Raw genomic sequence first — 25,086 nt, 5'->3', positions numbered from 1 at the left:
CGAATTAAATAAAAACGAGTGGGGCTGACCCATTTTTTTTATACTAAATCACATTTTTCTCTTTCTTGTACCTCTACACATATGTTCTCTAAATATTATAAAAATCAAGTGATACCTATTTTCTCATTTTAAACAATGGGATCAAAATGGAATTTCCTTACTTATTTAAAGACTGTTTTTATTTTATCACACCCATAAAACGCTTCGTTGTTTAATATTGATGAGATATGAAATTAGTTTCCTTTCTTGATTCCTCCTCAAAACCAACAGGATATTTATCTTTCTTATTATAAAAAACATGACCAAAATGGTATCCAGGGAAACCCTGAACTCCATGTAAGACTTTGCTATGTATTCCCTTGATATACATTGCATATTATTCTTTAAAGTTCGATTATTCTGTATCTCCACTTAGTCGGTTTTCTTACTCATGTTTCCAAGATTGTGAATAACGTATTGAATAACTTTGCCAATAACAATTACTATGTCGAGTTGCATATTGTTCTTTAAAGTTCGTTTTTTCAGTATCTTCTCTTGAGTAGTTTCTCACTCTTGCTTCCAAGATTGTGAACAATGAAATTAATAACTTTGTCAATAACAATAACGATATCGGTTTGTCTCCGGAATGAAGATAAAGTAAATATAAACTATTAAAAGAAAAAACATTATTTGTACAGTGTTCAGATACATCCAACGTCAATTTAGATATTCGACACTTGCCTCAACGAAGAACTTTCTGATAACATAAGAGTATTCCCTGAATAAATGTTTATTTTTCAAAAATCATATCTTGACAGATCGTTGAGTTGTATTGAATTGAATATAGAATTTAGGCCAAAGGCCAAGCACTGGGACCTATGAGGTCATTCAGCGCTGAAACGGAAATTGACAGTAAAAGGTTTGAAAGGTGTAACAGGAGGAAAATTTCAAAGCAGTTGCACTATGAGTCAATTGTTAGGGGAGGGTTGAGGAAGGTAAGCCGGAAGAAAGAGAATATGGAAGGAGGTACAGTAAAAGGAACGAAAGGAGCTGCAGCTAGTGGCCGAAGGCATGCTGCAAAGAACGTAAAGTAATGATATTATATACTGTTTTACTAACTTGATGATAATAGTGACATAATCATAACATGTTTTATATTATTCAGATATTATTCATTTTATATTATTTGAGGGCTTTTTCGTTTGTCTCTTCGTAATGAAATGGAATGTCACTTTATTTAGAAGCTTTTTAATAATTAAATAGATATGTATACATACATGTATTTATATGAATATATATAATATATATATGCATACATATATATACTGTATATATATAAATATATATATATATATTATATATATATATATATATATATATATATATTATATATATATATATATATATATATATATATATATATATATATATATATATATATATATATATACAAGATCACTCCTTTGGGTATGAATAGACGGAATTGGAGAGGAGAGAGAGAGAGAGAGAGAGAGAGAGAGAGAGAGAGAGAGAGAGAGAGAGAGACAGACAGAGAGAGACTATATCTCTGACACACTGTACAACTGAATTTTTGAATTTCGGCACTTTCCCCATTTTTGGAATCGGTTATGTACATTAATCAATTACTGCTATATTTCTGTTGCTGCAGAGAGAGAGAGAGAGAGAGAGAGAGAGAGAGAGAGAGAGAGAGAGAGAGAGAGAGAGGTTCGTTCCCAGATCCCCTCCGCCATGTTGTCAGTTCCCTAGTAACTGACGTCAGCAAATGCGTCTTCGTCCCCGTCATGACATACGGTAATCATCCGCTAATTTGATACGACAAGCTGAAAATTGGCAATTTCAGATGCAGAGACTTGATGCGATGATTAAGATCCCATTTGACTGAATATTTTGCGTCTTTTCCCCGGTGCGAAAAAGCGCTTGCTCTAATCCAGGTGCTTGTTTAGGTAGCATGCTTAAGATTTTTCATAGTACATGTTTAGGTAAAATGTTTAAGACTTTTTATAGTGCGAAAAAGCGCTTGCTCTAATCCATGTACATGTTTAGGTAGCATGTTTGAGACTTTTTATAATGCGAAAAAATGCTTGCTCTAATCATTTTCCCCGGCTTTTGCGAAAAAGCGCTTGCTCTAATCCAGGTACATGTTTAGGTAACACGTTCAAGGCTTTTGATAGTGCTAAAAAGTGCTTGCTCTAATCCAAGTACATGTTTAGGTGGCATGCTTAAGGCTTTTGATAGCGCTAAAAAGTGCTTGCTCTAATCCAAGTACATGTTTAGGTAGCATGCTTAAGGCTTTTGATAGTGGTAAAAAGTGCTTGTTCTAACCCAAGTACATGTTTAAGTAGCATGCTTGCTCTAATCCAGGTAAAGTACATGCTTAGGTAGCTTGTTTGTTTAAGGCTAAAAAGCGCTTTTAATCCAGGTACATGCTAGGTAACATGTTTAAGGCCTTTGATAGTGCTAAAAAGCGCTTGCTCTCATCCAGGTGCATGTTTGGGTAGCATGATTCAGGCTTTTGATAGTGCAAAAAAGCGCTTGATTTAATCCAGGTACATGTTTAAGTAGCGTGTTTGATTTTTATAATGCGAAAAACTCTTCCTCTAATCCAGGTACATGTTTAGGCAGCAAGTTTCAGGCTTTTGATAGTGCTAAAAAGCGCTTGCTGTAACCCAGGTACATGTTTAGGTAGCATGTTTAAGGGTTTTGATAGTGCTAAAAACCGCTTGCTCTAATCCAGGTACATGTTGAGGTAACATCTTTAAGATCTTTGAAACATGATAATTGATTTTGGTGCATGTTGCAAGGCATCACCTGCACACACGCATCCTGAGCGGTAATGCTTGGTGCAGTAGCGATGATGTTTGGTGGAGTAGCGGTAATGTTCGGTGGGGTAACTTCAATCACTAGGTCTAAAGAATCACTAGGTCTAATAATGTTGAGGAAAACAAATTAAACATGCAAATTATACCTACGACACCCTGATAAGCCCCCAAGTTGACCTCTACATCACGAGTGTTCAGTGGAAAGTGTGCATAATTACAAGATCTACATAATCACTAGGTCTAAAGCATCACTGAGTCTAAGTAATCACTAGGTCTAAATGAGCACTAGGTTTAAATAGGTCTTCTTGTGGGTAAATAAATCATCATACAGTAGTTCATAATCATCTCCTAAAGATATACAATACAGTGGTTTACATATTCAAAAGAAGGAATCGATCTATACTAAAGGAACGAGCATAAAATTCAAGAGAAACCAATGATATGAAACTCACCCACCCAATTCCGTAGCGTGCCAGCCTAACGATTTAACGACCTGTCGAATCACTTGATGAATTCTCGATCGAGTCATATCATCCGTGATATTAAAATCTGCCGATAATGATCAGATGTGCATATCCATTCGTTAGCAGCTTGTTAATATTCTGTGTGGCTTCAATCAAAGGATATCATTTCAAATGGTCGGTGTGTGTCTTAGCGGTAAGGCTCGGTGACCATCTTCACTCACTCTGCACCTTCAGGAACACCAACCGTTGCCTTTGTATAGAGGTCTTCTCCAGCTTTCCCTGGCCTTTAGGTCGTAGGGTTGTTCTGTGCTCTTTTTACCGTTCATCTTTGCTGCTGAAAGTTAAATTCAGCGACCACGAAGGTAAGAAATGTCATATTTAGTCAGTCAGTATCCAAACTTCTTGTCTCTCTGCTAAGATAGGTTCTCGTTTCCTTTCCCGCCAATTGTCTATGAGTATAACGGTCACTGATGGCCGGTAGTCTTTCCAATTCCCCATTTTATTACTAAATTGTTCTTGTAACTGTATATTTCTGAGTTACATCATTTGTATTCTAATAAAAATAAAAATAGATTTTCTGCTCTCGCCATATGACCACTAATCACAATTTAAACATTCGAACATAATGTCATTATTGATTGCTACCATCTTGCAAAAGAGCTAATGGTGTAAAAAGTTTCCGGTTGAATATCTTGAGCACCATATCCTTTACTTTAAGAAAATTACCTTAATATCTTTATGTGCATAAGATATTATCCGTATAACTTGGAAACACCTGGTTTTTCCCACTATAAATGAAAATATACTGTCATAATTATGTTTCGGTAGTCGTAATGCAAATGAAAAACTAAACTAATCAAACGTTTAAATCCAATCTGAAATGTCCCAGATTTGATAATAAAGCAATATCATTATATTTATGAAGGATTAAATTTTTATAAGTCTGTATATGTAATTTTAAACGGAAAAAACAGAAAGATTTCTGCATCAACAGATGCTTTTGGTGGGGACTCTCGCCATCGGCGCTATGATGCTCCTTCCTGCTACTGACGGTATGACTTTCCAGGAAAAGTACGATATATGGATTCAAGATCTAGTGAGTATTTTTCTGTTATATAAGATTGTTACCTTTTGTTAACATTGTCGTTTTTTCAGTAGTTAGCTGAAGTTTTCTTCAGCTCAATCGTATTTTATTTGATTCTAATTAAGCCGTGTGATTTCACTGTTTTACGATATTTTTTTAAGTGTTTACCTAACGCTTTCTTTCTTTACTTTTCATAATTCCACGCGTCGTCTACTTTTTTCTAATACTTCGAGTTTTCTCTTAATCAGTTTCTTTGTCTATTCCAGGGTTTTCTGTGTTATTGGCTGTGAAATTCTAAATTAGTCTGTTCCCAACAATTGTTATACTGACAAACACATACACACATACGCACACATACTGTACACAGTTTCTTGTATTATAGAATTTAATATTTAGTTCACGAGCAAGGAACTTGATAGTCTAATCATCGTCTTCTTTTAAATTCTTTCTGCATTAGGATTGTGGTTCTCTGAATCATATTGGGTTCTGCTTTGGCTTCTTAGGGTTTCAGAGTTACATATTCTTTAACCTCAGCCGCGCTTTTTCACTGCCTCTTCTGTGGCTACTTAGGATATTCTTTAGCCTCAGTCTCAGTGGCTATTTAGAATATTATTTAGCTGAGTCTCAGTCGTTAATTAGATTATTCTTTAGTCCTAGTCTCACTTTCCTACTTTATTAGTGGTTTTTTAGAATGTCTCAGTGGCTATTTAGAATATTAGCTCGGTCTCAGTGGTTACTTAGAATATCCTTTAGTCTCAGTCTCAGTGGTTACTTAGATTATTCTTTAGTCTCAGGCTCACTTTCCTACTTCATTGGTGGCTTCTTAGAATGTCCTTTAGTCTCAGTCTCAGTGGTTTCTTAGAATATTCTTCAGCCTCAGTCTCCCTTGATTCCTTAGAATATTCTCTAGTCTCAGTGTCACTTTGTCACTACTTCTTCAGTAGCTACTTAGCTCATTCTTAAGTTTCAGTCTCAGTTTCTACTTAGAATATTCTTTGGTCTCAGTCTCATTTTGTTGCTACTTTTCATTGGCTACTTAGAATATCCTTTAGTCTCAGTCTCGCTTTCCTACTTCATTAATGGCTTCTTAGAATGTCTTTTAGTCTCAGTCTCAATGGTTACTTATAATATTCTTTAGTCTCAGTCTCAGTGGTTATATAGAATATCCTTTAGTCTCAGTGGCTACTTCGAACTCAGAGTCAGTAGCTACTTAGAATATTCATAAGTCTAACTGTCAGTGGCTACCGAGAACATTCTTTAGTCTAAGCGGCTACTTAGAATGATCGTTAGTCTCAGTCTCACTTGATTGCTTATTCAGTGGCTACTTATCATCCAACGCAGCTACCAGGATACGTGATTGAAACCTCCATCGTAGACGGAAGAAAGTGTCATTGCAAAGTTCCAGAAACCTTCAGTTCAACTACATTCACTTCTACAATTACAACAACCTCGCCTCCTCCAACTACAACCGGGCCGTCTACCACGACTACAACCGGGCCGTCTACAACCACAACAACTGGGCCGTCTACAACCACAACAACCGGGCCGTCTACCACGACTACAACTGGGCCGTCTACCACGACTACAACTGGGCCGTCTACAACCACAACAACCGGGCCGTCTACCACGACTACAACCGGGACCTCTACATCGACCACAACTTCAACTTCAACAACTCCTCCGAAAACAACTTCTACAACTACAACTTCAACTACTCCAACTACAACTACAACAACAACAACATCGACTTCAACAACAACACCTACAACAACTTCAACTTCTACAACATCGACTACGACACCTACAACAACATCGACCACAACACCGACAACAACATCGACTACAACACCGACAACAACATCGACTACAACACCTACAACAACATCGACTACGACACCTACAACAACATCGACTACAACACCGACAACAACATCGACTTCTACAACCTCATCTACGACAACGTCTACCTCAACAACTTCATCTTCGACAACAACCACAACGAAGAAGCCAACGACAACGACCACAACAACAACAACATCTACAACCACAACAACCAAAGCAGCAGCTACGTCGAGTGCGGGTGAGACTAAAAATGATAAGCCTGTTTGTGTCTTTCCTTTCCACAAGTTAACTTTGCATTTTATTTTCCCCCACAACTTTTCCTTCAGTCTTGTAAATTTCCTGATAACTTTCCCTTCGGTGTTGTATTTTTCCATATATTCTTCCTTCAGTCCTGTATTTTCCCTGTAACTTTTACTTTAATATTGTATTTTTCCTATAATTTTACTTCAGTATTATATTTTCCTTATAAATTTTACTTCAGTGTTTTATCTTCCATATAACTTTTACTTCAATGTTTTATCTTCAATATAACTTTTACTTCAATGTTGTGTTTTCCCTATAACTTTTACTTAAAGATTATATTTTCCCCTATAACTTTTACTTCAGTATTGTATTTCCCTAGAACTTTTATTTAAATATTATATTTTCCCTGTAACTTTTACTTCAACGTTGTATTTTTCCCTATAATTTTTACTTCAACATTGTATTTCCCCCATATTTGTTAACTGCAATATTGTATTTTTCCTTACAACATTTTAACCTCAGTATTGTATTTTTCCCTATAACATTTTAACAGCAATATTGTATTTTTCCATAGAACATTTTAGCCTCTATATTGTATTCTTCCCTATAACATTTTAATCGCGATATTGTATTTTTCCTATAACATTCTAACCACAATATTGTATTTTTCCTTATAACATTTTAACCACAATATTGCATTTTCCCTATAACATTTTAACCTCAGTATTGTATTTTTCCATATAACATTTCAATCTCAACATTGCATTCTTCCCTATAACTTTTTAACAGTAATATTGTATTTTTCCTTATACATTTTTAACCGCAATATTGCATTTTTCCCTATAACTTTTTAACCGCAATATAGATTTTTCATTATAACTTTTTAACCGCAATATAGATTTTTCATTATAACTTTTTAACTGCAATATAGATTTTCATTATAACTTTTTAACCGCAATATAGATTTTTCAATATAACTTTTTAACCGCAATATAGATTTTTCATTATAACTTTTTAACTGCAATATAGATTTTCATTATAACTTTTTAACTGCAATATAGATTTTTCATTATAACTTTTTAACTGCAATAGTGTATATTTTCCTAGAAATTTTTAACCACAATATTTTTATTTCCCTATGACGTAACTTTTACCTTTATTTCTTTTGATATTTTACCTGAATTTACAATACACTTTATTTCTTGCATCACGTTTCCCTATAAATGCTTTACTCATAAGTACTGTACTTATAAACGCTTTACCCATAAGTGTTGTACTTATAAACGCTTTACTCATAAGTGTTGTACTTATCAACGCTTTGCTCATAAGTGTTTTACTCATAAACGCTTTACCCATAAGTGTTGTACTTATAAACGCTTTACTCATAAGTGTTTTACTTATCAACGCTTTGCTCATAAGTGTTCTACTTATAAACACTAGACTCATAAGTGTTTCACTTATAAACACTAGACTCATAAGTGTTTCACTTATAAACGCTTTACTCATAAGTGTTGTACTTATAAACGCTTTACTCATAAGTGTTTTACTGATAACCAAATCTCCTCGAAATGTAAAACGCAGAGTGTGGTACTTCTTGCAACAAGACTATGAATTTCGTGAGCACCGGATACACGGAGCCTTACACGGCGTACTGGACTTCCCCCAACTACCCATCCAATTACCCGGATGGATGTTACTGCATCTTGACCGTTAACGTAAGTTTTTTCTCTCTTCTTCTTCGGATTCTTCTTTACTCGTTTTTAGCTTTCTGTAAAGGAAAACTATGGCGATGGCTATTTGTCTGTCCGTCCGCGCTTTATTGTCAGGAATTTTTTCTGTCCGCACATTTTTCTGTCCGCACTTTTGCTGTCCGCCCTCAGGTCTTAAAAACCACTGAGGCTAGAAGGCTGCAAATTGGTATGTTGATCATCCACCCACCAATCATCAAACATACTAAATTGCAGCCCTCTAGCCTTATAAATTTTTATTTTATTTAAGATTAAAGTTAGCCATAATCATACTTCTGGCACCGCTATAGGTGCCTACAACACATGCCACCACCGGCCCGTGGCAGAAAGTTTCATGGGTCACGGCTGAGGGTTTCATGGACCGAGGCTGAGAATGTCAGGCAGCATTACACGCTGTACAGAAAACTCGATTGCGCCGAAGAAACTCCGGCGCATTTTTTACTTGTTCTTGATTGAGAATCGCCAGGGGTTTCAGTCAGGGTTCCTGGGTGGGAGGGTTGCCAAAGATGATTGTGCTTACACGAATGTCGTCATTCATTTCACAAAATGGCTTGCAAATAGCTTAATACTTAAAGAATTTGATTAGGATTAAAGTGTGTATTGTATTTTGTCATTTGCCGCTTTTAGACTTTCATGATTTTCATTATTTAAAATCGTTCTCCTTGCTAAAATTGAGCCGTTCCCCAGTTTCACCAGTGTAAATTTCACGTGGAACTATAGACCTATCCGCCCGATCTTTTCACTTGAGAGATTTTATTAGAATGCAATTTTAGAATGTATATTGTGTCAGTTGCCATTTTTCTGCTTTTATGATTTTCATGCTAAAATTTAACCATTCACTGGTTACACCAGCGTAAACTCAACACATGGAACACTAGACTTATCCTCCCCTAACTTACTTCTCCAACTGTGCCAGTTGCCATTTTCTATTATTATGATTTCCATGATTTAAGTTGTCCTCTTTGCTAAAATTGAACCGTTCCCTGTTTACACAAGTGTCAACTAAACACATGGAACACTAGACCTATCCTCCCCAAACTTACTCCTCCAGCCTGTGTTCCCCTTCATTCAGAATCGTGAGCTTTTCACTGGAACGCTTTTCATATTCCAGCTCATTGCTGCGGACATTCAGCCCCATGTTATTTATATTTCAGCTCATTGCTGCGGGTATGCTCACTTTCCAAATTGCAGCCGGTGCGAACATCTACTCGGCTTCAAGCTGCGGAGCTGACAAGTTGATAGTGGCCACGGAGACTGAGACCCAGTGAGTTGGCCGGCCAGGTTTTCCTAGTCTCATGTTTCCTTGTACTCATGTGATTTTAGAATAGCTTTTTTTTTTTTTTTTTTTTGCTTGCATTTCGGCTTAATTTATTGAAAGCGATGTTTAGCATCGTTTAGCACGTTGTCGTTAAACCTTAGACCCGTAGACAATAACCGGATGGATTTATGCTGGCGCCAAACCCTAGACCTATCAGACAATAACTGGATATATGTTCACGCCAAATCTTAGATAGATTTGTATCCAAACCTTGGATAGATTTATATCATAAGCTGTATAGCGTCGCAAATGAGCAAATAACAAGTAATTCTCTGACTGCGCGATGTGGATCGAACACACTTAGCATTCACTGTGAACAAATATACATTAAGATATGCTGGATATACTTACATATACATACACAATAAGAGCACGTTCTCGACGCAACCACCCGACCATCCTATTCATAAGACCATTCTAACCCTTCCATTTCCCTCCAAACAACCCAAGGACCTACTGCGACGCGAATCTGGCAGACTTCTCTGATAATATAATCAAGTATTCGTCCGCTTCCGCGACCAAGACAGCCACTTTCACCTTCATCTCGAGCACAGCTGACGGAAGCCAAACGGCGGTAGGATTCCAGTTGGAGATTCTAGGTGAGATCCTGTTTTAATTCTTCTCTTGCCTTCACATTATGCCATCGCGTCACCGACACATGCGTCATTCTTTCGCGTCACCGACGCATCGTGATGTGATGGTGTGGACGTCATGGTGTCACGTCATCTTAAGAAATTTAACTTTCGTGACGTGATGCGAATCTTTAATCGGTTCTCAGTTGATTTTCGGAAAGGATAATGATAATGATAATAATTATAAAATAATGATAGTAATAATGATAAAAACAATAAATAATAATAATAATAATAATAATAATAATAATAATATATCGAACAAGAGTTCTCATTTATGTATATATATATATATATATATATATATATATATATATATATATATATATATATATATTAATATTGCTTATATCAATGTGGATTTTTTCTTTTTAGTGACTCGTGCGATGATCATGAGATTTTCATAAATAATAATAATAATAATAATAATAATAATAATAATAATAATAATAATAATAATAATAATAATAATAATACTAATATAATAATAATAATAATAATAATAAGGGAGGATTAATCTACTTGGGATGGGTTCAAGTTTAACCATTATAATTTTTTCATTATTTCCAGTTGATTTATGGCCAATGCTCTAAGTAAGCACGTAAGAAATGGAAGAATCCAGTCGGCCCATCGTTCGTATGTGACCGAAATCCACCGAAATGTGCCTTCTAAGCTTCTGCACACACAAACACATACAAAGACACACAAACACACATACACACACAAACACAAAAACGGAAAACCACCTCTCTTTTCAAGAGCAGCGAACGCGTCAACGAGGCGACACCAGAGAAGGAGCTATGACGTCATCGGGAACCCTCGTCTTCAAATCATCACGGTGGCAGCAGTTATTTTTAAATCGAACTTCGATTCAGATGTTTTATTTGGTTTAATTCATCAATTACATTTGTGATGCATTGCTTTTATGAAAAGGGAATTGATAACTGTTATAAAAAGAATGCAATGAAAGTAATAAAAGAATCCAATGTTCTTAAGCCAAAATGGAAAAATAAAACGTTATAGGTAAAAGAGGGTAGGTCTAATTTTACCTGGCTAGTGTTTACAAATGTTCGTTATGTCAGTGGTTGCCACGAATGGGGATTCCATAATCAAATAATATTCATTACTTCAATGGAACGGAATATAAAATTTCGGCCAAACACTGGGACCTATGAGGTCATTCAGCGCTGAAAGGGAAACTGAGAATAAAGAAGGTTTGAAAGGTGTAACAGGAGGAAAACCTCTCAGTTGCACTATGAAACAATTGGTAGGAAAAGGTGGAAAATATGATGGGAAAAAGAGAATATGAACGGACGTACAGTAAAAATAGAACCTTAGGTAGTGCCTGCAGTGCACCACGTGAGGTGCACCATCTCTTCCTAAAGGGATTCATTACTTCAAAACCGGCTTGCAAAGTCTTGCGCTCTGATAATGAGACAACACATAGGTTTTTAAACACCAGCATTCCCAACTTTCTTTGTATAAGTAAAAACAAATAGTGACTGAATGTCGCCTCATAAAACCAAAGAGATAGAAAGTAGACTTTACTTACAAGTCTGTGAAAGTTCGAGACTACTTACAAGTCTGTGAAAGTTCGAGAATTTTCTTACAAGTCTGTGAAAGTTCGGTTGGACGCCTTCCAAGACTAGAAATGTTGAAAGAAAATGCAAGAATAAAGGCAATAACGATTACTCCCATGCATAACCGTTTTATTTGTGACTAATACAGAACATACAAGAAACTATAGAGAATTGAGTAAAAAGTCAAAATGGCACAAATGCTGGAAATTTGGAGAAAAAATAAATAACATGAGCAGGATTTACAATGTTTAGGTCAATTAGCCGATACCACGAGAAATAACGACCACTTAACTATATTTCTAACGCTCATGTAACTATTTCTACAGTAAAATTCATTATTACATAAATCACAGAATAAACATTTCCAATTCGTGGACTACAAAATTGTGCCTCGAGAACGAATCAGCTCTCTAAGAATGGCGAAGGTTCCCTGACCACCCACTCAGCTCTAGAGATTTTTATGGGCTCTAGACCTACTATCCATTTCAGGACCGCGAGTCATCGTTTGTCTCAAATATCTTTCAGACTGATTATTTGATCGAAATGGTACTTTGACACAGTGTACAAGACACCTCCCGCTAATTTTTGCTAATATAGTGCACTGTAAAATGGTTTTAGTTAAGGCGTTTACTCTTAACTTGCATGGGGTTGCCAAGCATCGCCAAACTATGCATTCGAACGTCCTTTATCCCCATCTCGTCCCTCCCTCTCCCTTCCCCTCCTCATCCCTCCCTCAACCCATTTTCCTGGCTCCCCATCTCCGCCGCCCTCTCCTGTCTATGGGGGATAGCTGACGTTCGATTACGTAGATTAGTCTGCTGACTCATGCGACTTTGCCTTTAAAAGTCAAGAGTAATCGCCGTAACTAACACCATTTGACAATGCACTATATTACCAGAAATTAGCGGAAGGTGTCTTGCACACTGTGTCAAAATACCATTTCGATCAACTAATTAGTTTGAAAGATATTTGAGAAAAACGAAGACTCGTGGTCCCTGAAACGGATAGTAGTCATCCGTCTGCACCCATGTAAATTCAGACAGGGGCTGTGAGAAGGCACATAACCTCAAGCTGATTTTGTTGGGTGCTAAATAAAGACCATTCTGAGAGAAATAAGTCCATACCTGCCTCTTGGCTGCCGGAGCACAGCTTACAGAATCATTGAAATCCTCCAATACATTTTTGAAATTTTGAGCGGATTGACAGACCTGTATAAAGAAAGCAAAACTAAGGGTTTATCCCTAGAGGGGAGATGAAACGAAAGTATGGAATAAAGAATAAAATTTAGGCTAAAGGCCAAGCACTGGGGCCTATGGCGTCATCGGCGCTGAATGGGAAATTGATAATAAAAAGTTTTAAAGGTGCAACAGGAGGAAAACCTCGCAGTTGCACAATGAAACGACTGTCAGGAGAGGGTGGAAAGTAAGATGGAAGAAGAATACGAACGGAGGTAGTGTAAAAGGAATGAAAGGGGTTGCAGCTAGGGGGCCGAAGGAACGCCGCTAAGAGCCTTCGGTAATACCTCAGATCTTAAAAACTACTGAGGCTAGAGGGCTGCAAATTGGTATGTTGATCATCCACCCTCAAATCGTCAGACATACCAATTGCAGCCTTCTAGTCTCAGTAATTTTTATTTTTTTAAGATAAAATTTAACCATGATCGCGCGTCTGGCAACGATATAGGGACAGGCCACCACAGGGCCGTGGTTAAAGTTCCATGGGCCGCGGCCCATGCAGCATTATACCGAGACCACCGAAAGATAGATCTATTTTCGGTGGTCTTCATTATACTCTGTAGCGATTGTACAGAAAACTCGATTGCGCAGAAGTGTCCAAAAAGGAAGCCTCGTGATTTGAATTATTATTACTTTTTACCAGACCACTGAGCTGATTAACAGCGACTCAATATACGTTGTGGAATCCTGTTTATCACCAGAAATAAAAAAGAATGAACTCCGGCCCAGTATCATGAATATATCCAACGAAGAGCTGTAGCTGTTTGAAAAATCTTGACATACTTATATTTTTTTCCTCCGTTATAATTTATTCTGAATAAAACTGAATTCATTTTAAGTGTCGAAAATTATATTGCTATGACCTTTATAATCGTTACTTTATTATTATTGACGTCGTTGTTCTTATCAGCTTTATCCACTGTTATTACTATTATTATTGATGATACTAACCTTGGATAAAGAACTAATTTAATAAAATTAGTTACGTCTATCCCTTCCCCCCTCTTTCACTTGTGCCTGTCTATCAACCGACTGGGCAAATTTTAAAAAAGGGTGAGAAGGAGCGGCAGATGATTTAATGTACACTAAATTTGTTGACGTGTTTTTAAAGTAAAATCTGATATTCAGACATTATATAGTATATATATACTGTATATATACATATATAAAGTTATATGTATATACTACATAGTTATTATTATTACTAGCTGACCAACCCAGCGCTGCCCAGGAAAACTCTGAATGACAACCAATAAACTCTCTCTCCTCTCCTTCCTAACACCCCCTCTACTCTCTCTCTCTCTCTCTCCCTCTTTCTCCCTCTGCTATCTCTCTCACTTCCTCTCCCTCTCACTGTCTCCCTTTATTGTTAAGATAGTTGCTTCAGTTACATTGCCCAGCATTTTTTACATTTTATATTTCACCCCTTCTCGCCCACTTTCCTATCGGAGCTGAACTTGGGTTTAAAGGACATCGGGAGTGTCACTCTTCATCTCAGCGACCCTGAAAACTATACATTAGACACTAATATCCGTCATTTTTGACATTTTATTTTTCACCCCTTCTCACCCCTACTTCCTATCGGGGCTGAACTTGGACTTAAAGGACATCGGGAGTGTTGCTGTTCATCTTAGTGACCTTGAAAACTATGGATTAGACACTGATTTCTGTCGTTTTCAGTTATTTTAACATATCACACCCTTCCCAACCTATCTTTTCCAGATAGTAGGTCATATGTGTACCAAGTCTGGTTGAAATTGCTCACTGCGAGTTATGCTGGAACATACACACAGACATGCATACATACATATCATTATAATTATTATTATTACTGTTACGCATTTCCTTGGAAGCTAAACCTAACTAATGAATAAAAGAACGTAAAACAAAAAATGACAATCTGAACTTGAAGACAACAGTCGAAATAAAACGCCACATTTTTTCGCATCGATAAAAATGTATCCTCGCCAAAAACCTTAAATGACGATTTATCGTAAATTATTATCGTAAGTTATTATCGCAAATTATTCAAATTGGGGTCATTCGTCAACAAACTCCATAAAGATCCTGACACTCACTCGGACACACCCATTCATATTTTTTTTCCTCGCGAACAGAATATTTGCATAGATAAATGATTTAATCGCTTAATCTTAGAAAACGGGTTTTGCGCGTGGCAAATGTACGTATCACGGGAAAGATAATCTTTTTAGCCCGCGCTGTAATTATCGAGATAATCTTGCAGAACGCAGATCTAAAAGCATAAGTCGTCAATTATCACGACGTCCAGAAATTACTTTGAGATCATATATTATGCTTAATGGGTTCCCGGAACATCTTCCCATAATCCAAGGTCCGCGGAACTCACTCTTTCTCGTGGCTGGAGAGGTGCGGAGGACAGTTCTCTTACGGCAGTCAGGAGGGTTACTGCTGTGCGTTAGGTCTACGGGGCTGTCAACATCGCTTCTTCTTCTTCGTTGCTTGTCGCGGATTTAACGGTTGACGGCTGAGTCTCGACAGCAGTAAGAAACTACGTTCTTTTTTAAATTTAAGGATGAAGAATGAAAAAAGGGTCTTTGAATGTTCGTCTCTGATGCGTTTGTGTCCCCAAGGGCACCTCTATCAACCCCGAAGGAGAGAAAAAAAGAAATAAAAAGTGGTGATCGTGCTTTTTAGATTTGAATCTCATGTCATTAGTTCGCATGCGCGAGCCGAGCGAGACCCCAATTAATTTTGATTAAATGAAATGCATAGCGGGTCACGGCTGTCAGTGGAGTGATGAGATTCAAATTGTAATTAGTTAGATTATTTTTTTAATATAAAAAGTAGACCAGGAAACTTCTACATATGTAGCAAATATTTATGAGAAGGTTCTTGATATGTTTTTATTTCTTTCTGAGGAATCATTGCCTTTGCTCTTTTTCAAAAAATAGACACCTTATCTTTTTAGAAAGATAAGATATTATGTTATTTTACCCATACTTCCATAAAGCAAAAAAAAAAAAAAGGCAGATTGATTTGCCAGGTACAGCTCTTATGAATGTCATTATGCTTAAAATATCTTATGATATCTACTGTATCATAAGAAATCATTCAAAAATCTTAAAATATTTCCATATTTTATGAGAAAATAACCAATATTACATTAGTAGTGGAGATATGAACAACAGGCAAAGGCAACATCGAAAGAGAATATTAATCACCCTCTAAATTTGGTTCTAAATGGGAAATACATTCGTTGATTTTTTTTATTAAATGCAATGAAAATAATCATCACTATATTAGCATGTCTTGCCAATTTAGGTCTGCAGATATATTAGATGTATGTTATTTTTTCTTGCTCATGGATATATATGTGTGTGTGTGTGTTTGTGTACATATATTTTGTTATAATCACATTAACACGTGATTTGTTTATATCACATCACCACATCCTGTCCGGTTTCGACTTATTTAAAGTCAATGACTTAGAAACAAAGTCGAAACCGGTCAGGACCTACACCCACAGTCTCTTGTTTTGTCACATCTGGTGATGTGATATATATATATATATATATATATATATATATATATATATATATATATATATATATATATATATATATCTCACATCACCACAAGAGACACGGTGTAAGTCCTGACCAGTTTCGATAAGTCATTGACTTTATATATATATATATATATATATATATATATATATATATATATATATATATATATATATATATATATATATATATATATATATATATATATAGTTTAAATCACTTGGCATGCGTATTTAAATTTCTCACTAGGTGTAAGAGAATTAGACTTATAGTTATCTATCATATATCTGAACATTAAAATTACAATAACTATAACAGTCTGCAATGTAAGTGGAGTATACATAACGGCCGTATGCCCAGAAAACTATAATTTTTATATATTCTAATAAGAAGCCACTCTTATTGTTATCGGTAATTACTTTTGTTCAATTATTATAATTCAGCGCAACGTCGAATTTTAATTATTGCCACATAATTTGAAAGGTAGATATTTTTAGGATAAATATTCACAAAATATTCCACTGTGAAGTATTATTTTACCTTTGGTCAGTAAAGTAAAGGATAATAATTCTTACCAAAGATAAAATAAATACGGTTATTTACTTCATAGTAGAATATTTTGTGAATATTTGTCCCGAAAAATACATATGATACTTTTCAAATTATGAGTCAATAATTAAAATCTGACGTTGCGCTGAAATATAATAATTGAACAAAAGTAAGTCCCGGTAACAATAAAAGCGGCTTCTTATTAAAATCAATTTTTAAAAAAATAGCAGGATAGCTTTCAATATCATGAAATGTCCACTCGTCACTTACAATAGATATTTAAAGTATTCATCAGTGTTTTTAAAGATTTTTAAAAGGGTTGATAATACAGGTACGTCTCCACTGTAACAATTTCTGTATCTCAAAGGTAAAAGATTCACCCAGTAATTTTCAGAGTCAAAGAATAATTCTAAGTTTTACAAGAAAATGCTGGTTATTTACACCATTTAACCCTGTAAATCGACATTAGTAGTTAGGATTGTGTATGGTATATAAGCAAATGTTTATTTCTCTATAATGTCAATTTCGCCGTATATCTGGTACACATCGTCCATTTTTTTTTTGGAAAGGTATCGACTATGCATTTTGTCAATTTTTGTGTTGCAGCGACAGTGATTTTGTCATTGATCCCCTGCTTCAGCTCAGTGTTTTTCTCTCACCATACATCCTCGATGGTGAAAGAGACAGATCTGATACTTTGCTGAAACGAGAAGCCAGTGATAATATCACCGTCGATGCAGAAACTCAGACATTGAAAAGATGCATATTCGACACTTTGCCAAAGCAGGGACTATACATATATTCTTAGCTTTTGTTTTCGAAATGCTGGATTGATAAATGTGTCTTTAAAAGTCAATTAAGATAAATTAAACTTCTAGGTGTGGATAAAGAGTAATTTAAATGGCCCTTCTTCTTTAAATTTCAGATGAAGACTTTGACACTTATCGAAATACTGGATTGATAAATGTTTTCTTTAAGAGTCAGTTCAGATCCAAATTAACTTCTAGGTGTGGAAAACGTGTGATTTAATCATCCATTCTTCTTTAAATTTCAGATGAAGACTTTAACGCTGTTAGCACTGTTGGTCTTTCTCGCAAGCGGTAGCGACGGGATGACCTTCCAGGAAAAATATGACATTTGGAGTCAAGATTTGGTAAGTTATTTCCTTTCTAAGGTGTTTTGCAGTGTTCTAGTGAAATTAATGACCTAAATGTCCCTGATTTTCGTCAGATCAGTTAAGCGGTTTTGTGATTATCATCCCCGTAGGGAGGCAGTGCCGTCAGTGCGCCTCAAACGGTGCGTTGTAGCCATTATTTATGGATCTTTGCGGCGTCCCTTCGGCCCCTAGCTGCAACCCCTTTCATTTATTTTACTACACCTCAGCTCAGATTCTCTTTCTTCCATCTTACTTTCCATCCTCTCCTGACAATTATTTACACATTGTTTTCAGCGTTGAATGACCTCGTAGGTCACAGCGCTTGTCCTTACGCCTAATTGCACATTCCGGCCCAACTTTAGCGAAATTCCTAATAAAAATGATTTGTATTCACGTAAATAAATGACAGCCATTTGATGGTGAATATGTACTAAGTAAAGGAATATAAACGTAACAATCAGTTCCAGTAATATTCCTGCCTTTTCATTCATGTATCTCTTCAGCGATTAACTAAAGTAAGCTACCCAACCTCTCTAACTATTACATAGTACAACTGTGGGGTTTTCACTTTTAGATCCTTTTACTTCATCTCCTTAATTTTCTTGACCTCTTTACTTGGCTGTCTAACCACTCCAACCCTGTCTTAAGCTTTGGATGGCCGAAAGTGTTCCTGAGTTTGGCTTGACAGCCTAAACTTCATGAAATCAATTTGAACCAGTTGGATTTTTTAATGGTTTTTCGTATAACACTTTGAACTCGCCTACTGGATTGTGCAATTTCATTAGTGCTATCCCAGTAAGCAATGCTGATAATGCTATTCTGGTAAGGGATGCTGTTAATTCTTTTCCAATAAGCAATGGATTTAATACTATTCTAATAAGGAATGCTATTAATTATATTTCAGTAAGCAATGCTAATAATGTTATTCCAATAAGGAAAGCTATTAACGCTATTCCAGTAAGCAATGCTATTAATTCTGTTCTAGTAAGGAATGCTATTAATGCTATTCCATAAAGGAATGCTATTAATGATGTTCCAATAAGGAATACTATTAATGCTGTTCCGTTCAGCAGCGCTGTTAATACTGTACTAGTCAGCAATGCCACTAAAGCAATTTCAACAAGGAATGCTAGTAATGCTATTTCGATAAATATTGCTATTAATGCTACTCCGATAAGCAACGCCATTAATGCTATTCCATTAAGCAATGCTATTAATGCTATTCCAGTAAGCATTACTATTCCACTAAGCAATGCTATTAATGCTATTCCAGTAAGTAGTACTATTCCATTAAGTAATGTTATTAATGCTATTTCATAGCAATGTGAAGATGAACCTTTGTGATATAAGATTCCATTTTTAATCAGTTACCAGGGTTCGTCATCGAGACATCGATTGTAGATGGTCAAAAATGTCACTGTAAGGTCCCTGGTCCTTCTTCTACAACCATAACCTCGTCGCCTCCTACAACTACAACCTCAACGCCTCCGACGACTACAACTTCCACGCCTCCTACGACTACAACCTCAACGCCTCCGACGACTACAACTTCCACGCCTCCTACGACTACAACCTCAACGCCTCCGACGACTACAACCACGACAAAGCCTACAACTACAACTACAACATCAACAACAACAACTACAACAAAACCTGCAACCACATCAACCACAACCTCTACAACTACAGCAAAACCTACAACCACATCAACCACAACCTCTACAACTACAGCAAAGCCTACAACCACATCAACAACAACCTCTACAACTACAACAAAACCTACAACCACATCAACAACAACTTCTACAACTACAACAAAACCTACAACCACATCAACAACAACCTCTACATCTACAACAAAACCTACAACCACAACAACAACAACCTCTACATCTACGACAACGCCTACAACCACCACAACAACAACCTCTACAACTACAACAAAACCTACAACCACAACAACTACAACAAAACCTACAACCACAACAACAACCACCACACCAAAGACTACAACCACAACAACGACACCAAAAACTACAACAACAACTACAACATCCACGACAACAACAAAGAAGCCTGCTGGAGCAAGTACGTTTACTCCACGTTTGCAAACATCAGCTGATTCCAGTCCATTCATAAATTATTACGCTACACATTGATGGTGCGGATTCATTCATAAATTTTTACACACTTATAAACACTGGCGGCTAATTCATTCATAAAAAATATTACTCGCGAATTCCGTAGTGCCTTCATAAAACCAGCCCACCCAAAACCCAGTTTTCAAACTTCCCTTTGTATTTACTGATGATATTAGCAACAATATTTATATTTCTCTTCACTTTCATCAATTTTCAGCGTGTGTGTGTGTGTGTGTGTGTGTTTGCGTGTGTGTGTTTGCGTGTGTGCTTGCTCGAAAACGCAAGAGTGGTTGTTGCTGGGGAGACGGTCGATAGAATTTGACTGGTTTTCACTTGGATCTGGTGTGATGAAATATGGGCCTCTTGAGAGAGAGAGAGAGAGAGAGAGAGAGAGAGAGAGAGAGAGAGAGAGAGAGAGAGAGACGTTCCAAGACATCAGATAAAGCATCTCGAATGTTATGACAATTCATAACCAATAAGTAACTCAGCTGCTATTGTAATATTGAAATGATATCTATAAAAAAATCTTTAATGAGATTAATATTCCTTGGAAAATCTGATTGGAGATTGTCGTTACTAGGAAGCTTGAAAGGAAAGTGAAGAGGTAAAGGCTAGGAATGGCATTGTTATGCAAAAAAAAAAAAAAAAAGAGTAGATGGTGCAGATTATGTAGAGGCTTCAACGCCCTGCTGATGAGACTTCCGTGTAGGTGTTTGAAGCCCTTTGTGTCGTGGAAGTTTTACAGCACAAGGGGTTTTGTTCATCCATGATTCAGCTGTGAACATTTGAATGGGACAGTGACCATTGGGTTGATTATTCTGTGGTGCCAAATTGCCAATCCTTTTAGAAAACTCGACTTAATGTTGAACTTATCAGTTCCAGAGGTCCTTTATTCCTCACACCACTGGACTGTGAAACAATCTCAGTATGTTGTACAAGTGGAACCTAAAAAGTTCTAGTGAAGATGCAATGCATTAGTACAATTCTTCTTGCATTCTTATCTATTTATTTATTATTTTGTTAATTTCTCTTTTCTTTTATAATAACTGGTCTCTTCTTTCTGTATTTCCTATTACCTTCTGATGCTTCTTCCTAATATAAACGCCACATTCTTTGCAAGCTTGAATTTCAAGTCAATGGCCCCTTTGGTGGGCTTGTTCCATATGAATAGGATTCGTCGTCTCTATAATGATAATGATTCTGCATCTGTATGTGACACGTAAGCCTGTAATCCACACAATTCGAAAATCATTTTTTGAGCCACTACCATCTTCTGTCCCTTTCTGCAGACTGCGGAAACTGCAACATCACGTATAACCTGAACAAAGCTAACTATCCGACATCGCCCGTCAACTTGCAATGGGACTCCCCAAATTATCCGAGCAATTATCCGGACGGCTGTGTCTGCGCGATCCACGTGAATGTAAGTGTTCAAAGTGTTGGTAAGGAAGTGTTAAGTAGAGGGGGGGCGGGATTTTGTAAGTGTTGAAGTGCTGGCAAAGAAGTGTCAAGTGCAGTGGGAATTTTCCAAATGCGCCGCTAGGCAAAGTGTGGATACTCAGTATTGTTTATTTATTTTTTGGCAGTGTTTTTAGGCTGTTTAATCGTAGCTTTCTTTTCCTAGCACCGTCTATTCTACTGTATTTAATTAAGCAATTCTTTATCTTTTTGTATCGGTCTTTAGATTCCATATTAATCCGCAGATTCTATATTAATTATAGTTTAACTCGAGGTGCAAATCTGTTTTATGTACACAATTTTCCGCACGCCGTTCTTAAATTCGTCTTAAACACTTATCAATATAATTGCCTGTTCCCTTCAATTCCAAATATTATAAATACTATAAGGAACCTCACATATAAAAAGGAACTCGTGATATACATCACCCAGCATCTCTTTCCAAATATTATATATAATTACTATAAGTAATCTCACATATGAAAAGGAAGTCATGATAATCATCAGTCCCTTCCTGCCACTGACAAAAGCCACACGAATTGGCAATTCCATTCTTCTTCTTTTCCTTTCCAGTTGCAAGAGTTTGGTCTGGTGGAAATCTCATTCGAGGGTGGTTCCACCATCTTCAGCAATTCGAACTGCAAATACGACAGGTTGGTCATGAGCGGAGACCTTCTGCAACCTGGGTAAGTTCTTCTTATTATTTTTACGTTATCTGTTATTTTTCAAGCTTAGAACTAGTTTGGTTATGCCACATATTCTCACAGGTGAAGACTAGTCTGACTTGCATTCAAACAGCAACTCTGCCTTTGGAATAATCCGAAGTTTAAACACCACTTGCCATCTCAGAGTACAATATTGCAAAATATTATTTTGAAAGAGTAATAAGCAGCCATAAACCGAAATGTATACGTTCAAAATAAAGTCATTGCACAGAATTATGATTACGGTGTCACTCAGATATTTACTTTGTGTGGGTACACAGTGCCACATACTCTTTAAAGATGTTAATAAGAGGCAGAAGATACAACTGTATTTAAAGCAAATGCTGATGCTGTGTTTTCTCTATAAACGTCTTATTTATAATACACACTGACAGAACGCTTTTGATTTCTGCTCTCATTCGTTTATCACTTTAATTTAAAGATTTGTTTTTACTACATTTGCAACTTACTGATATTTTGGTGAGTTTTTAGAATCTAGTGAAGTGTTGCAACTCGGCCGAGGAATAGTAATACAGTAGTAGTGGTAATAATAGGAGGTAGACTTTGAAGCGGCTCATCAAGAATCAGCGGAAGTAGTAGTAGTAATTGGTAGTGTCCTTTGAAACGGTTCCCTAAGAGCTGCGGAAGTATTAGTAGTAGTAGCTGGTATTGGCCTCTGTAACAGCTCCCTGAGAATGATGGCGTCGATCTGCGCCTTCACTGGTAAAGCTTAGCTGCGCTGCTTCTCTCCCTGTGGGACATATTACTTCAGATATTTGTTTCTCGTAAAAGTACTAGTGAAAGATCTGAAGACACATTTCCTTCATTCTTCCTCGTGTTAGAATCCCGAAGAAAGATCGAATGAAACGAATCCTATCTTATTTCCACCACAGAAACATCTGCGACACCACCGTGTCCACTTACAGCGACTTCCTCATCAACGCTGACGGAACTGCGCAGTCGTTCACCGGAACTTTCTACTCCGAGTTCGGGGACGGAAACCAAGTTGCGAAGGGTTTTAGGATGAAGTTATACGGTAAGACTAGACACAACGGCGCATTCTCTCTCTCTCTCTCTTTCTCTTTTTCTCTCGGAAGAGAACAGTTCTGGAATAGGCCTTCTGTAACATGAAAAATAACAGCAATCTGATGCAATTCTGTTTATATTGTGGCACCCTTCTCTATCTCTTTCCCTCTCTCTCTCTCACACTTTTACGCCATCAGCCTATGGAGTTGTCTGATGGCTTCAGTTCTTCCTGTTTATGTAATTTTCCTTCTATTAAGAGGTTACACCCCTAGACTTTCTTTCCCACCCACTGTATATAACATTTTTGAACATCGCCGACGTATCCCGTTTGCTGATTCGTCTAAGAACGTAAAGTTTGTACATATGAATGTACCCACTAGACTATCACTTCCATCTGACTTACTCTTATAGGTAAATAAGCGTATATCTGCTCAGGCATCAAAGGATATAAACCTGTCCTACATATTTCTGATTTCTTACTTTCCAGTCGAGCTCTGGATCTGGAGAAATGATCTGAAAGACTTCGCCGGTCAGGGGCAATCGAACGCAACCGCCGCCAATGTGACGCAACCGACGCTGAGCGAGAATTAAGGAGGAACAGAACGAGCAAGGGAGCCGTTGCAAAGGCAAATCCCGTTCAATGTTACTACTACATAACCAGCGTAGAGGAATGTACCCCAAGCCTTGCCTCTTGGGAAAAACAGAATATTTTCGAATCATTGTCCAGTGAACTTTTAATTGTACTTCCATTTTTTCACACGGGGTAACTGGACCACCTTTTTTTTAATAGGTGTGATTAATTAGACGCATATTCTACAGGTTTGGGGGGCCTTATGCCTTGCAATAATACGTGGATATTTTTCTTCTGTGCGTCTGCAGTATTAGAACCTTGATGTATATCTAGAATAAAGTTATACTTCTATGATCTGTGACTTTCATTTATAGAACTCCTATAGCTGAAATCTATGTAAAAACATTTCAACATATCTATGTAAACTATATAAGCAAAAGGCTACTTTATTTGTGAATATATAGTAACAGAAGAAGGAAAAATATTAATGTTTTAGCCTCATGCCTTACTCTAGCTTACACGGTTTGTATTATGAAATGGACTGGAATATAAACTTTAGACCAAGGGCCAAATTCTGGAAGGGAAATTGTTAGAAGGTGGAAAGTAAGATGGAAGAGAGAGAATATGAACGGAGGTACAGTAAAAGGAATGAAAAAGGTTACAACTAGGGCCCGAAGGAACGGTACGAAGAACCATAAGTAATGCCTACAGCGCATCGCGGGAGGTGCACTGACAGCAACCCCCCCACCCCATACGGGTGCAGTTTGTAAGATCTGGGTTTTATGTCCTATAGATTATCGCAATTTCTGTTGCATTGAGATAAGATCTTAACATTACCCGCCATTATCTTCGTGAAATTCGTATATTATTTAAATGGGTAACTATAGGCTATATTTGTTATTGGTTGAAAGCTATACGAACTGGTAAATATAGATTAAAATCATGCAGTAAATAAAATTGATAATTCC

The 25,086-nt window shown here is 36.8% G+C and overlaps 3 protein-coding genes across 4 annotated transcripts in view; 2 read left to right on the top strand and 1 right to left on the bottom strand.

The window, feature by feature from the left end:
• The window catches only part of LOC136852424 (uncharacterized), a 31,697-nt gene extending 21,683 nt beyond the window's left edge, over positions 1-10,014 (bottom strand). The window contains exon 1 of one of the 2 annotated variants that reach the window (XM_067127047.1): positions 9,870-10,014. In XM_067127047.1, coding sequence (XP_066983148.1) covers positions 9,870-9,926 — 57 coding nt within the window. In that variant the 5' untranslated portion in view covers positions 9,927-10,014. Of the gene's footprint in view, positions 1-3,271; positions 3,444-9,869 lie in introns of those variants that run through there. The other variant, XM_067127049.1, reaches the window with a different exon arrangement.
• Positions 3,467-11,181, top strand: LOC136852423 (integumentary mucin C.1-like). Its single transcript, XM_067127045.1, has 7 exons — positions 3,467-3,645; positions 4,278-4,379; positions 5,709-6,447; positions 8,034-8,167; positions 9,355-9,464; positions 9,969-10,117; positions 10,721-11,181. Exons 2-7 carry the CDS (start codon positions 4,278-4,280, stop codon positions 10,741-10,743), a joined length of 1,257 nt encoding a protein of 418 aa, XP_066983146.1. The 5' UTR covers positions 3,467-3,645; the 3' UTR covers positions 10,744-11,181.
• A 4,169-nt stretch (positions 11,182-15,350) lies between these two features.
• LOC136852422 (uncharacterized protein DDB_G0290587-like) lies at positions 15,351-24,469 on the top strand. The gene is made up of 7 exons (XM_067127044.1): positions 15,351-15,487; positions 18,117-18,215; positions 19,586-20,306; positions 21,649-21,782; positions 22,391-22,503; positions 23,415-23,557; positions 24,035-24,469. Exons 2-7 carry the CDS (start codon positions 18,117-18,119, stop codon positions 24,136-24,138), a joined length of 1,314 nt encoding a protein of 437 aa, XP_066983145.1. The 5' UTR covers positions 15,351-15,487; the 3' UTR covers positions 24,139-24,469.
• The last annotated feature ends 617 nt before the right edge of the window (positions 24,470-25,086 follow it).

This window comes from Macrobrachium rosenbergii, chromosome 25 (genome assembly GCF_040412425.1).
Source record: "Macrobrachium rosenbergii isolate ZJJX-2024 chromosome 25, ASM4041242v1, whole genome shotgun sequence".
NCBI lineage: Eukaryota > Metazoa > Arthropoda > Malacostraca > Decapoda > Palaemonidae > Macrobrachium > Macrobrachium rosenbergii.
The sequence above is the reverse complement of the archived record's forward strand: the minus strand, read 5'-3'. Positions and strand labels throughout refer to the sequence as shown.